Here is a 16,019-nt window from a genome sequence, read left to right as displayed (position 1 = left end):
GTCTTGCCATAATTCAAAGTTTGTCTTGATGAACCTTTCTTTTTCTATAGTTAAAAATGAGACTTATTGCAAATTTGCTCTGATTCTTAGTTCATTTCATTCTGCTTCCCTGAATTCAAATTCCAACTGCAATTCTGCATTGTTTGCTACCGCATTTCAAATTCATGAACTGAATTGGAATTCTAAAAGCATTTTGAATTCAATTATGAAATGTGTACAGTCCTGTCACAAATTGCCCAGCCACAAGATGCTCAAAACTGATTTTTTTTTTACCTTTTCCAACAAAAGCTTTGGATTGTGTGGCACAATTTAAGTTCCCTTTCGTGGAACTTCGAACTGCGTCCTCTAGGGGTCGCTATGGGGAACGCCTCGTCGTGACCCGTGTCTGAAGCCTACATTGAAAAAACACCAACTTGTTTGGCCGGCGACAGCCATGACGTCACTACCGTCGCGACTAGTACAAAATAGGCGCCGGTAGCGCACATCATCACTTTCTTCGTCTTCACTGACCGTTCTGTTTGAAGCGTGCATTCCAAAAGCAAAGTAAGAGCTTTTTCTTTTTCTACTATGGCGAGCACTAGCGGAGCGTTTAGAAAGTGTGTACATCCGTGTCAGCGGTTTCTGACACCCGATGATTCACACGATCTATGCGTTGTGTGTTTGGGCGAGGAGCACCCCCGGACGGAGCTCCGGCAACAGGCCTCGTGGGTGAGTATGATCCATATATCACGAGAGCATGTATACTGATGGGAGACCGAGGAGGTCATGTGTAGAAGTGTAAAGATAAAGGTACCTGCAGCACGATCCGGTCATAAGAGCCTCGGAGCAGAGCTCCGGTACAGAAGTCATGGGGGTGAGTACGATCCAAATATCATGATATCTGTATATTGAGGACGGACGGCTGTGTGTGCGTAACCTGCTATAGTTCCATTGCAGTGCTTCCCGGGACCTGTATGTTTCTGTCCCTTGCTAGACGCCCTCGGTGAGGTGCCGTTGCTGGGCTCAGAAGCCAGGTGCTCTACTTGCAGTAAAAAAGGCGTTCACTCGTCGACATATGTCCAGGCGGGGGGATAAAAAGCCGGACTCCGGCTTCAATCCTCCTGGAGCATGCGGCCAAACACGGGTTTTTGTGGGAGCCTTCGTGAACATCAGGCCCCCGGGGCCACGCTGCGATGCACCCGGATTGGGCTACAGTGCCTGGTCGCCCCGAGGGGCTTCCTGGCCACCGGCGCATTCCGTCTTGCTGAGGCAACGGACGGGAGGTACAGGGGGCGACACGGGTCACGACGAGGCGTTCCCCATAGCGACCCCTAGAGGACGCAGTGTCTCGTTCCCCTCAGGGAACCATGGTTACATAAGTAACCCGAGACGTTTCATGTGTCAATGAGAATGATAGAATTATTGAAGCCTATGCTATTTAAAGCCTAGTGAACACTGTCAAACATAAATTAGAATGAACAGTTATACAGTCTGACATTAAAGACAGTTGATGTCACCCAGGGTGCATGTACAGGTTTTATGTCTCAAAATGTAAATAGGGTCGAATAATTCAGTCTGACAAGCAACAATTATAAAAAACAGCAGAAAATCACTCAGCCTGTTCATCATCTAATGTTATGAAAAACGCTTATTAATAGCAAGCAGTCAGCTGTTCAGACTCACCAAGGTTGTGAAGAAGAAATGATAGTACTCCGTCATCATACCCATCGACATCAGCTGTGGGGGAGAAACGAAAGTAATGATTGATTGAATGTGAAATAAGACCGTTTCAGCAGTATTCAGGAATGAAGCCAGAATGGCAAAAATTATATTACATCTTTCTGCTTTAAAGTAGAGCTCTGAAATCCTGCTGGGTCACAGCATGCAAGAGCACTTCACTCTCATTTTCAATCCATTTCAATCTGCGTGACGTACTTTGCGAGTTCAATGAAAGTTCAGAGCAAGAATCTACTGAAATGGTGCCGCACCTGTTTGAGAAGCTCAGCGGCTACTTGGTAGGAGCAGTCGAAGATGATGTAAAACTCTTTTTCTTTCTTCATCTCTTTCAGCAGGGGGCGACTGTCACCTCCTCCTGATGGCAGTTGGCGAATACGGATCTTCAGGTTGTTTTTGGACGGAGCTTTGATCAGTTCCTGCATACGCATTAATCCTTGAAACAAGAGAACACAAAAGAGTGATCAAAGGTGGGGGGGGGGGGCAATGGAAGAGAAACAAACTCATCATGAGCTGCAGTAATTACACTTTTGATTTCCCCAGTGTGATAGCAGATATTTACAGGGACCATAAATTGGGACTCATCTACTCCGTTGATACATAAAAATCTGATTTTTTTCGGCTTCTATTTAATCAAAACACTCAGTCTATAGTGACAAAAAGTAATGCATTAAATAGTAGCAGGTCAAACTGTTGTCTAAAGGTTGAACAGACCTGGGAAAGGGATGAAAATTACTATTATTAGATAATATGATACTTTCACTAAAGTATAACTGCATACTGCTCTAAATCTTTCTTATTATTTCAACAGATTTGAGAATAATAGTAAAGGCTAGAGCAATCCAGAAATATCCTTTTAAAATGTAACATAGTGAAAGCCTAATGGTTTCGCCTAGGCCGGATCAAAAGTCCACAGGGCTCTGGGGTACAAAGCATCCACAAGGCAGAGTGATGCAATGACCCTTTATATGCACCCAATCCCTTTTGCACTAGTTTATGACTGTTTAAGCGTTGATGAGGTGCTGATCATTTATATCAACATGTTGAGAGGTTTTAGATGAACGTTAATTTAGTATTATTTATATACGATTATATTTATTAATATTTAGAATTAGCTTTTATTTATATATTTAGTTTTCATATTTTTATTACGTTTTATTAAGTATCTAGTTTTAGTAATAGTTATGTGATTTTGAGATTTTTATTATTTTTATTTGACTTTCAAGTTTCTATTTTAGTTTTAGTAATTTTACACTGAAAAATGTGAAAAAAAAAATGTAGGAACAATTTTCACTCAGAAATTGCTAGTAAATTTCACATATAATTAAAAATGGCAAGTAACGAATTAAATTTAATGTGATATTTAGATGTAGAAAGACTGAAATAGTATTATCTTGTAACATGTACACCAATAGTCTGTTTTATTTACAATTTTGAAAAAATATTTTTTTAATGTGTAGTACTTACATAATTTCAGTTTTTGCCAAGGCAACATTTCTAACATTTCTGCAGCTATTTGCCCAGCTGCCACTGCTTTTTAAGTTTTTCTTCTAATATTTGTTTTTTAAAATGTTATCTTTACTTCAGTTATTAGTGTTACTTTTAGTTAACAATAACAACACTGTTACAGATGAGCAAAAACACTATTAAAGAGGTTATCTTGCATATCAGTCGATCAAGTGTATTGCTTGTGCATTCAAATGACAGAACTGTGATTGAATATCAATTGTTTAAAACAAAATTTACGTCCTCATGAACTCATCAATTACTGTATGACATTAATAATCACACAAGCTGAGATTCAGGGGTCCCTGGGCTCTTAGGATGAGACTGTCACGGCTGTGTCGAGGAAGGCACACAAGAATGATGATAGAATTAATATGAAGTTTAATAACATCCAAGACGAAGATAATCCACAGAGAATGAAGGGTAGACAAACACCAACACAAACGTAATACCAGACCAAGAAACACTGAACAGAATGCAACTTATATGGGGAACGTAAATGAGGATAATTACTAGACACACCTGAACATAATGACACAATCAACAGGAGACAGAAACTAGGTCACACAGAGAACATGGGGAATGAAAAACACAACAAAACGTCCATAACTGTGACAGTTCGCCCCCCTCCCGGAAGGCGCGACCTCGCACCGTGGAAAAAAAGTGATGGGACGTAGGGGGACTACGGAGGAGGACAAACAACAGAGTCTAGGGTGGTGATGACGGAGGGAGGAGCCAGGGTGACAACAGAAGGGAACCGGAGCAGGAGGAGGAGCCAGGCAAGACCCAGGCAACAGCCATGATGGCGGCCCACGGTGGAGCCGACGAAGTAAGGAGCCATGGTGAAGGAAGGGCTGACGACTCCAGGGGGCCGACGGACGGCGGCGGAGCAGGTGGAGGAGGAGCCCGAGGCGGAGACGGAGAGCCGATGAGCCAGGGTGACACGAGGATCCGGAGGGCCAAGGCAGAGCAAATGGCACCGGCGACAGAGGCGGGGATCCGGAAGGTTGCAGTGGAGCCGGAGCAACAGAGGACTGAAGTGGAGCCTGACAGAGCCTGAGGGACGAGGCGGAGCCAGAGGAGTGGAGGGACGAGGCGGAGCCAGAGGAGTGGAGGGACGAGGCGGCGGATGGTCGACGACAGACAAAGGTGGAGCCAGAGGGACAAGGGAGCCCGGAGGAGCTGGTGGACTGATGGGCCACAGTGGAGAGGAGGGAGCTAGGAGCCATGGTGGAGTCGCTGGGTCGAAGGGCTGAGGCAGAGTCCAGGACTCAGAGGCTGGAGGCAGAGACAATGCATCCTCCAGCCACGACGCCGATGGAGAGTGGCAGACCCGCGGCGAATCCAGCTCACAGATGGTGAGCTGAGGGTGAGCATAGGGGCTGACAGGTGACAGCGGTGGCGATGAGAACCAGAGATGACAGGAGAAGGCAAGAGAGGCAGGGTGCGTGGGAAATCCAGACAGACATATAGTCCCAGGCAGACAGATAGTTCAGGGCTGACAGAGAGTTCATCTGAAGGCAGGAGAAGAGGTGGCATGTCTGCATATATGTCCTCCTTACAGTCCATAGAGCAGTGCTCACCCTCAGCCATGGTACAGTGGGCGGAGCTTCCCTCCGCACTCACGCTGTTCATGACACTCTCCACCGTGGCGAGCTCTGTTGCCGGCTCTCACACCTGGTCTGACGTTGTGGGCTTTGGCTCCGCGGCGATCCTCAGCTCTGTCGCAGTCAATGGCGATGGCTCGTCGGTCACGGCGGGCTCTGGCTCTCCGTCAGCGGTGGGCTCAGGTTTTGGCTCCGCGCAGCGGAGAGATGGTGGGCTGGGCTCTGTGTCTGGAGTGGCACTGGTGAGATGCTCTTCGGTGGGGCCGATGGTGAATGGCGATTTGTTGCTCACCAGCACCCACTCCATAAAGGCGGCGAATGAATCCCGAGGTCCACCTCCGGACAACCGCGCTCTGTACTCCTCGTTGAGGCTCGTCTGGAAGAACGTGCAGAGGCTGCTGTCCGGGCTGCTGGAATGGTTGACGATCTCCACGAAGATCGCCGAGTGGACCTCGAGAGGCATCTCCCCCTGCTCCAGCAGCAGGAGGAGGACATCAGGTGATGTTCTTGTTTCAGGAGGGGAAGGTGATCTTTCAGGTAATCCATGAATAAAAATAAAAACGGACAAAAAACGGGAAAAAAAGGGGCGTTGCTACTTTAACTTTTCAAGGTCCGGTATTCTGTCACAGCTGTGTCGAGGAAGGCGCACGAGAACGATATAGAATTAATATGGAGTTTAATAACATCCAAGACGAAGATAATCCACAGAGAATGAAGGGTAGACACACACCAACACAAACATAATACCGGACCAAGAAACACTGAACAGAATGCAACTTATATGAGGAACGTAAATGAGGATAATTACTAGACACACCTGAACATAATGACACAATCAACAGGAGACAGAAACTAGGTCACAGAGAACATGGGGAATGAAAAACACAACAAAACGTCCATAACTGTGACAGTGACTCTGATACCGGGCTTCAATTACATATAGGGCTCTAGTACATGTAGGGGCACCTGGGAGTCACAAAGCTGAAATCAAAAGCTTTTTCATTGCTCCTTGTTCCCTTGTTTTTATTATTGTATATTATTCCGTACATATTCTCAAAATGTAGCATTATAAACCATGCTTTTACAGAATTAAATATTTTGATGAAAATATCCTATGCAAGATCACAGGGAATTCAATAAAAGAAGTGGCAGAGCAGACTAATATTACGGACACAAATTTCTTATAATGGCAGTGCTATACACAAGTTCAATGTAAATGAGATGGATAAAGAAATATGTTGGACATAATAAAGCCCAATAATACATCCAAAACACAGATTTGAGCAGCAAAACTGTTTTGATGCTCAGAAAAAAAGAGGTATGTAACCCCTTTTAGTTACAGGCTAGTTATTTGCTTTGATTTAGTCTTGGCCATATAATGACGTACTACCAAGCAATGATAAGATCATAAATCATGCTATCAAAGAATGAGATTTATAGACATAAACACAAAGAAAGCAGTTTGTGTTTTCAAACAGATGGCTTATAGAAATTCCAGACAAATCACACTAGAGCAGAGACGGTGTGATGTGTAAATACTAGGGTAAATTTGTGCTGGCATCTGCTCCCTGAGCTCCCCTAATGATTTCGATCCAAGTCACTGGCTATGAATCAGACACACTAATCATTTTGAAACTCGTCAATCTGACACAAATTTTAACTGTTCAAAGCAATTTCTGCAAAGAAATTGGCTGCAGTGTCGGCATGCTCATTTTAAGCTGTAGAAATAGAAGTATTCGCAGGACAATTTGCCATTTGATTTGCCTTGTGGTAATTTGTTTTTATGTGTTATTAAACACTAGATTTGTTTGTCTGCATTTGATTTGCTCTCCAAATTAGTTTGCTGCCATCAGGGGATCACTTGAAATCTGTTACTGAACTACAGCATAATGCACAATTTGCATATAATATGATTATTTTGATACATTGTGTTGGTCTTTTTGCTGCTTTTTTTTAATTGACAGGAGAGGGGGAGTTGGATCAGGATGTGACGCAGGACAGATTTTCTCACACTACAGCAACATAAATACTTTTAAAGACATCATAAAACAGATTTGCAACATTTAGCAGATTGTCTAGTTGGACATAATGCAACGACTAACTTGATTTTGTGGATCATACGCGATGATGATTTTCCCTGTCTGTGTGTCTTTGTCCCTGATTACATCAAAAAAGAAGTCATCTCAGAGGCAGAGAAAGTTCTTACAATTTGATGACAGATTTGATAAGTATTTTTTTTCTTTAGAATAATGCACACTGATGAATTATGCACAATACTGACCAGAGACAATTTATTAAAATGCAGAGTCACACTTAATGTCATGTTAAGGTGATTTATATATACAGCTATTGTTTGAGTCTTCTGATAGAGTGTGAGTAATGGGACACATCTTATCATTTCCTTGAGAGAAATAATAATAATTATAAATCTGAATAACTGTCACAATCACAGCATTTCTTGATTATAAGCCAAGGCCTATGAAATACACACCTGTAATAACCAGTAAACAACGTGGGAGGGGATGTTCAATATTCACTCAATATTTCACTGTTTTCAAAACCATTTTGGTTTAGAAAAGGTCACAAAGTCAAAATATATAGAAAATGAAATATGGTATTTGAATGATGCTGTCAAAAGGAAATAAACTGATAAGGTCAAGGGCGAGTTAGACCAAACTGACTTAGAAAAACAGATGAACACTTCCTACCTGAAATCCCTTTAAACTCGCCAATGTCACATTTAAAACATTTCACCACTGTGCATTTCAAAGCAGGGATTTAATGCCAAGAAATTGAATGTAAATGCTGTGAGTGACAGCGCCCTGCTAACTAAAGTAAAACCAACATTTACACATTACGGGCTGACTGTGTGTGATGTCTCGTCTTTAAATTTGCTGTTTCCAAACCAGTTACAGAACTGTTCTATACATTAGCAGAACAAAAAATTCCTCCTGGCTGATGAGTACAATATGCAAGTTGACAGCATAAATGTATAAAATGCATGAGGGGATCCCTGCTGAAAAGACAAGCTTAGACCACCATGTGTTTCCAAAAGCTGGTGCTTTTAACAAAAATCAGCTATGCTATGCTGTTTACCAACAAAACTTAAACCAGCATGGCCTTGAGTGGATATCAGCACACCATTATCCCAGGCTTGAAAAAAAGCATCCAAAATATATAATGCGATAAGCAATGCTGGTGTTACTGATGAATTCAGTGAATTCCTACTTGTTTAATATATAATAGAATGTAAATGTATGTAGACATCAGTTATTCTTTCCAGCACAAAAGAGAATTTCAGTATAAATGTTGTGGCCTGCAGTGTCCAATTTTAAAGCTCAAAGTTATGAAGATCTCACTTCAAAAAGCCTCTCAACAAAACCTCAAAAAAGCACATTGAGCTGCCCTTTAAAAATCCCTTTCCAATCCATAACAGTCACTCACCTGTGCTGTCCTCGTAAACCACAGTAACAGACTTCCATTTGTAGAAAATGACAATGTCCAGGATAGCCCTGCTTATGGAGGTGTACTCAGGGTAGAGGTTAATGTAAAAATTGTCTTTATTGTCCACAGATGGGTGTTTCCAGCGTGTCTGGATGTGCGGCACCTCTAGGGCATTGCAAATGGATTGGACGGCACTGACCGAGGAGCTGTGAGAGGGGCCGAAGACCGCCGCAACCCCCAGGGCCAGCTGGTCACATACTGAGAGAAGAAAAATGGAGAGCAGACAGGGGAAGAAAAACATGAAAAATGAAAAAAAATATGTGGTGGTATGAGAAAAAGAGAAGAGAAAAGCATAGAACAAAGTGTGCACATAATAAAAGCAATAGTCTAGCCTTGTTAGTTCTGCTAATTTTTCAATCAATTAGCTTACAATGGTATTTTTCATGAAAGTTGTTAGTTCTAGTTTAAAGCATTAGCGGTACAAATAATGTTTTTGTTGTAAGTAGGGATGTAATGATTCACTCAAATCACGATTCGATTCAAATCACGATTTTTTTAACAAAATGAGATTTAAGACAAAAAATTTTAATTAAATGTGTCCTTTTATTATTGCTTGGACAAAATACTGTACGTTTCTTTGTGAAATTGAAATACAACACTATAATAATATACTAATATAGCACTTGTAAATTATTGCTCTTTTGTTGGTTTTGATTGCTTCTATTGTCCTCATTTGTTAGTCGCTTTGGATAAAAGTGTTAAATGCTAAATAACAAAATGTATATATAATGTAAATGTAAATAACAAAACTAAATTGAATTTTTTAAACAAGCCCCAAATCAAATAAATAAGTAACACAAATAAAATAAATCTCTTCATATAAACAAACTAAGGCTTTGTCTGTGCTCTTTCCATTTAAAATTAGAGGCAACAACTGCATTTTAATCATGATCCAAACAAAGATGCTGCATACATGCAACATGAGCAGTTTTTATTCTAAAGTACATTGTATAATTTCATCTGCATGAAACAGAAACAGCAGATGAGCTGAATGAGACGCAGATTCACTCTCTGCCAGCAGGTGGCGCTTAAAGCGTTTTCTTGGTTTCCGCTGTAAACAAAGCAGCGCTGCACAGCCTGCACTTATGAACTTTAATATGCATTATACAGAGGCAAGAGGAAAAGAAAAAACACCATTGAAAGACGTAAGAAGTAAGTTCCCCTCAGACATACTTTCATATAAACTCCTACCCCTAATTGAATCGCGATTTGTTTAGAATCTCAACCGATTTGAATCGTCACATATTTGAATCGATTTTCAACCATCTCGCGGTTAATCGTTACATCCCTAGTTGTAAAACCTACTAAATGTGTTGAATAGAATACTGAACATAAAATTAACATTAAATTTTACACATCTGCCCATGATTTACACATGATTTTGGACTGTCCAAGTATGTCAACTGTATTTAATCATTTAAAATAACTATATTGAACTGAAATTCAATACATAATATATCATTGTTTAATACATAACTACAAACCAAGAAAAAATATAAACAAACACATTAAGTATATTCACCTTTGTCACAAACTTTATAAAATAAAATTGTAAAATAAATACAAAATATACAGTGGAGATCAAAATTAGAGAACAATCTATAAATACTTGATTTTTCTGAAATATTGTTAATCTTTATCACTCAAAATTTGAAGGAATATTAGCTGTGGGTATACCATTGTTCTACTAACCTGTTTGACAAAATAACCAAAGCATTTCAAAAATGAAAAAATGAAAAAACAGTGATCAAAATTAGAGAACAGTAACCACTGTAGCATGGAAGAAGATTACAACAAATTTTGGAGGGTTACCGCTGTCAGAAACTAGTAGGAAGTGTAGAGTCACTCGCTTTGAATGACTTCAGAAATTTGTGGCCACAGGACATCACTAGTTACTCACATTGTTCTGGTGTGATCTTGGTCCACTCTTCTTCCATAGTTCTGTAACTGTAATGGGTTTCTTAGCCATAACTTTGTTGCCAAAGGATTTTCCAGCGATTTTCAGTGGGTTTAGATCAGGACTCTGGGCTGGCCATTTCATTATTTTAATGTTTTCTGCTTCAAGGAACTGCTTTACCTGTTTTGCAGTGTGACGAGGACATTGTCTTGCATGAAAACTGCAGGCTGATTGGGAGATGCTTGCAGGGAAGGAACCGCATGTTGCTGAAGGAGGTTCTGATAAACATTTGCGTTCACTCTGCCATAGCTGTATGCTGTCAAACTCCTGCTGCACAAAACATCCCCCAAACCATTCCTCCTCCACACTCCACACTCAGGGGTTCAGTCTTTCCCCAGTTTGACGCCGAATATAATGTTTCCCATCTGACCTAAATAAATTAAACTTGCTCTCATCACTAAAATGATTTGGACCAGTTCTCTCTCCACACAACATGCTCATCAGCAAAGGTGAGTCTAGCCCTTTGATTTTTTCTGCTGATAAGAGGCTCCGTCACTGCAGAGTGCGTTTTCAGTCCGACTTCTCTTATACGTGCCGAGACAGATCAATACCCTGTTCATCGCTGAACTGGCGAGCAATTCCAGCTGCAGTGTTGAACCGATTGCCCATCGAGATTCTCCACATTATCCTGTCTTCTTGTGCATTTGTCTCACGTGGACGACCAGCCTTTTTTAGGGGACTTGAATGAATTAGTGTCATTATAAAGCAGCAATATTCTAGAAATCACAGATTTGGAATGACCAGCTTCTCTTGCAGTGGCTGAAAGGGTCATCCCTCTGGCCTTCATCTGGACAACCTCCTGTTGCAGGCTTTCAGTCACCTTAGAGTGGCCCGCCATCGTGCAATCTCAGTGAAAATTAGAGGAATGCTGCCAGTTAAATAGGGTTTGTCATATAATTAAGGAAATTAGCACCAGGTACCAGATTCAGTTTTTTATACTGTGCTTCAGAATACAATTAATTTACGAAATATGCCTAAAAAACAGCCCTTCTACTCCTTTTAGGATAACTTCAAATAGGACTAAGCAGTGACCTTGAAATTTAGGAAATTGTAGGTTGTTCTCTAATTTTGATGTCCACTGTAAATAAAGAGTCATACCCCTTCGGGAGGCTTCAAAGCTGTCAAAGAGGTTTACTCTCTGGATATCGTAGGTCAACGTGGTGTTTGGCATCAAGGTTCTGTTTCGGTTGATACTTGTAACTGCAAATTTAAAGGCGAGTTCATCCATGCTGACAGGTTCATTCTCCCGTGTCTCAAAGATGCCCCCTTCAAAATCAATCAAAATAAAGAGACAAACAGCATTAAGCAACAAGTAAAAAGTAAAACTGTTCTTTCAAGTCAGTAAGTACAGTATATGTCTAAACATGCTTAAAGTAAACCACATTTAAAAATCAGTATGAAGCTAATGAATTAATGAAATTAAAATCAATGCCCTAGTAATGCATAAACCTAATTAAAATCCACTTCAAAGCACTGGTGCCAACTAATGCTAAATACAAACCGAATCAGATCCAAGCGAATGCTAAGGTAAACTGAAAAAGATAAATCCAGCCTTTGTTATGAATAAGTTATTTAAAAACACATTTATTGGTGCCTAGCTAAATGTACAATGTAACAGAAAATTAGGAGTAATGGATACATTCAAGCTCCACACTAATTCAAAAGCAGTTAAACAAGAGTGCCAAGCTAATGCTAAATACAAACAAATTCCAAGTTAATGCATTTTTAAAAAGCAGAATTCAGTGTTTGTTAAAAGCACATTTAAAAAAACTGTGTTTAAGTAAATGTACAAATAAAATTAAAATTGGTGACCTGGAATCAGTTCCACACTAGTTAAAAGTAGTTAATGCTACTGAAAAAGTAAAATCCAGATTTTGTTAAATATATTTAAAGCCAGCTGTCCACTAAATAATTAAATAAATAAACTTTGCCAAAAATGACCCATTCAGGCACATCCCAACAAGACAGGCACAATTTGGCTAAAACAGGTTAATGTACACATCTATTTGACATTTCAGATTGTTGTCCTGTCTGTTTACAATAATTTAAGATAAAACTTGACAATTTTTACATGATACAGAAATCCTAAGGTGTAAAGAATAAACTACTTTGCTCAAGGTTATTCTTTGCTGATCATTGTTCATAAATGATAAAGTTTGTCAAACAGTTGACAAAGTTCATATTCTGTTTATTTTTCCCTCCGTCCAGACCACACTGATGCTTGACACAAGTTGATAATTTAGGATTGCAACACTAGGATCCATAGGTCTTGCTGCTCTTTATTAAATAACATTGTGATGGACACCATTCAAAAAGTCATGTAGCATTTGAGTATTTTTCACTTAAGCAAGCATTGTCAGTAAACAGTCTGTAATAAAATGAAGAACAAAGAAATCAATTAAAAGCAAAAGAACTAAGAGATTTTTCTGTATCTAACTATAGAGGATTAATAAAGTTACAAAAGCAGTGAGCGTTTTTATTAGCACATTTATTAAGAACATAAAAGACAGTGGCTTGTCTATTGTGCACAAGCATGTTAAGAAATTAAACCAACCATATTATGAATGCATAATCTTAACAATTCTTAAAAAAAACATACCACACAGAGTACAGTGGCTGTTTTACTTCTCTTAAATAATTCCCAGTATGATATGATGCATCTAAATGCCAATACTAATATGCCACTTACAGGTTTTAACAGGCTATTTAGTGATTCCATAACATTTAGAAAATCTGAAATGGTAAATCATGCAGATTTAGCCACTTAAGAAATTCAGACTAATTGGCCATCACAGCGTTTGACCTTTAACATGCCATTTTTAAATCACTTACCTTGTTAACAGTGAAGCTTATTCTCACAATTGCACAAGGTTAATCAACAACATCACTTCTCAATAATCACATGCAAATCAGACAATCATGAAGATCAAAACAGACCGTTCACACCTGAATCAGCAAATGATGAGGAATTCAGGATCAAAACATCAGACTTTGTTACTGAATACGCCAATCAAGACTCAATTGAACTCAGTCGGGTGCAAAGTCAACATGACGTAAATGTCTGGACTAAGTGGCCAAGACTTTCATTGGAGTATATCTCCAGAATTATGCATGAGCATCTGTTACCACACACATTGTTATGTCATATTACGTGTAATGCTGCAGATACTAGAACTACATATCATGCAAATACAATGCAGAACGGTGAGATCTGTCTGGAGGTCATCCACCTGAGATTAGACTCTATTCATAGACGGCCAACAAACAAGTCTCAGCAGGAAATAATGGGCCATTAACTAGCCAATAAACAGCCAACCTCCAACAGTGAAAGTGACAGATTGGCTCTTTAATGAAAAGACTGTGAATGAAGATCAGAATAATAAAATGGAAATGTTAATGTGTGTGAGATGAAGCTCATCAGAGTGTAGATACAAGCTTCTGTGAAACCCGGTCTCAGTGGCTTGTTTTGGCTTTAGAAAGCTGAATTGGAATGAGCAAGACTTAAAGCAAAGCCAAAAAGTCCTGCTGTGGATAATACTGTCTGATGTTCTGATAGTCCCTCGGGGAGAGCGCGGACCAAACGCTCCATACAGGGAAAAAGGAGAGGAGATTTTGTCTGTGAAAAACTGATTGCTTTCATATAGAGGGAGATGGTCAGACTGGGATGGATTGGGAGGCTGGAGATGAGAATGAAGCCTGAAGCTTTTCTAGATGAGGCAGATGCACTAACATGAAGGAGAGTTGATAACAATGAGTCTGGCAGTAAACAAGTCTCGGTTCATTTTTGAGGAAGTATCAGATCTACGGTTTTGCTGTTTATTTACTCTTTTTCCACCATGACTAAGAAGTCTGATCCCGACCCTCATTGATCTTTTATTATCCTGGAAACTCTAAATCCATCTAGCTTCACTTTTCTTTTAATTGGCACATTAAGAGTCAGCCATTGGAACTGAATAGATTTACAGTGTCTTTAAGACATCAGGCAGCATTAGAGCAGAATGAAAAATCTGGCAGAGTGGCATATAGACACTTGTGTATGTGTGTGTAGGCGCTGTGATGGTTACTTGAGCATGCTTTAATGCTTTATTTCTATTCATTGGAAAATGGTCCCCTAGAGATGTCCAAAGCCTCTGCCGTTCACCTTGGAGACCACGACTTTAATGAATCCATTTTCTATCATGATGTTTTTGTCATTACATGCATTTTGCCCTTGTGATAAACAATAAGTTAACAAGACAATTATGGGCTTTTGATCTATATGCTTGTATGTAGAGGCAGAGCTTTGCATATTTTTATGATTTAAAAAATAATATCTGTAAATACTTTATTTCACATCAAGGACAATGTTCTTCTCTAAAGATAATAAATGGAAAAAAATATATAGATGCATGACAGAGTTATTATTATAGTTAACTAAAACCAAAACCATTAAAAAAACTGTCTATAGCCTATATACATTTAAAAACAAAATGACAGGAACAACAAAAAAATTACTAAAACATTAACTAAAATTAACATGAAAGCAGAAAATAAAAAACAAATTCTGATTCAAAATATTAACAAAAACTAGAATAGTATCTCAATTATATTAAAACACTGATGTATGAATTTAGGCAGTTAAACAGTATGTACATTAAAAAAGTTTAAAATATGCCCATTACACTATAAAACAACAACAACAAAAATTTCTGCAGATACTCTGAACATATAGCAATGAGTTACTGTCGATTATTTATCTTGTTAATAAGGAACTTCTTACATTTAAATTCCATTATAGTTACTATTCTCATAGGAATAACATTACTTTTGCGTTACTGATGCATGTCTATTGTCAAATTAAAGGAGTCATATGATGTTGCTAAAAAGAACATTATTTTGTGTATTTGGTGTAATGCGATTTAAGGTTAAAAAAACACATTATTTTCCACATACTGTACATTATCGTTTCTCCTCTATGCTCCGCCTTTCTGAAACGCGTCGACTTTTACAAAGCTCATTGGTCTGAAAAGCGAGGTGTGCTCTGATTGGCCAGCTATCCAGTGCGTTGTGATTGGCCAAATACCTCAAGCGTGTGACAGAAATGTTACGCCCCTTACTATATTGTGATGCCCTGTACGGCCAGAGCGACGAGACAAAAACATTAAAACCCATTATAAACGAGGCATTTGTTGCATCCAGTGGGGACATAATTATGGATTATAATGACTTATACTGTCTTTTTTACGCATTGCATTGCATCGTGCCGCGTAAACATAAAACCATGTCTGCATTTGTGATCGGAGAAATGACAAACAACAAGTGCTACTCTACACTCCTCAAAACTGGCGTCTGAATCGTCAATGGCAAATTCTTTAAATATAAAAAACGTACTTGCAGTCTGTGAGTCAGAACTGCCGGCATTGTAGTCTACTCTACCAGGATCAGGAAACAGTCCTCCATAAAATGCGCTGGACACATCTGAATATTTGGGTTGAACTGTTTTGGAACAGTGTTGTAAATACAACTTAACCACTGATTTCTAGTCATGTCCTCTTTTGGAAGGCCAAACAAAGTAGTTTTGCTTTCACAACGAAACACACGGCGGGCTAGAGTGAGCGGAGGCCGGCTTGAGAACGGCACGGGCGGCGGATTCGACGAAGGAGCGTCCGGCAGGCTTGTGGCAACTACATGTGACGACCCCGGGCTGGAATCCGCTTCGTCCACGGTGAAAGCCGATCCGGCGATCCACAGCG

The 16,019-nt window shown here is 39.7% G+C and overlaps 1 protein-coding gene across 3 annotated transcripts in view; it reads right to left on the bottom strand.

Annotated features, from left to right (window-relative positions):
* LOC107555187 (glutamate receptor ionotropic, kainate 1-like) overlaps positions 1-16,019 on the bottom strand; it is a 61,055-nt gene that overhangs the window by 35,620 nt on the left and 9,416 nt on the right. For all 3 annotated transcript variants that reach the window (XM_016237905.1, XM_016237906.1, XM_016237908.1), the window contains exons 2-5: positions 11,386-11,553; positions 8,271-8,528; positions 1,968-2,149; positions 1,663-1,716 (exon numbers count right to left, since the gene is read on the bottom strand). In XM_016237905.1, the coding sequence (XP_016093391.1) occupies positions 1,663-1,716; positions 1,968-2,149; positions 8,271-8,528; positions 11,386-11,553 (662 nt within the window). The remainder of the gene's footprint in view (positions 1-1,662; positions 1,717-1,967; positions 2,150-8,270; positions 8,529-11,385; positions 11,554-16,019) is intronic.

This window comes from Sinocyclocheilus grahami, unplaced genomic scaffold (genome assembly GCF_001515645.1).
Source record: "Sinocyclocheilus grahami isolate Dianchi unplaced genomic scaffold, SAMN03320097.WGS_v1.1 scaffold526.1, whole genome shotgun sequence".
Classification (NCBI taxonomy): Eukaryota; Metazoa; Chordata; class Actinopteri; order Cypriniformes; family Cyprinidae; genus Sinocyclocheilus; species Sinocyclocheilus grahami.
Note: the sequence above shows the minus strand (reverse complement) of the source record. Positions and strands in the feature narration are given on the sequence as shown.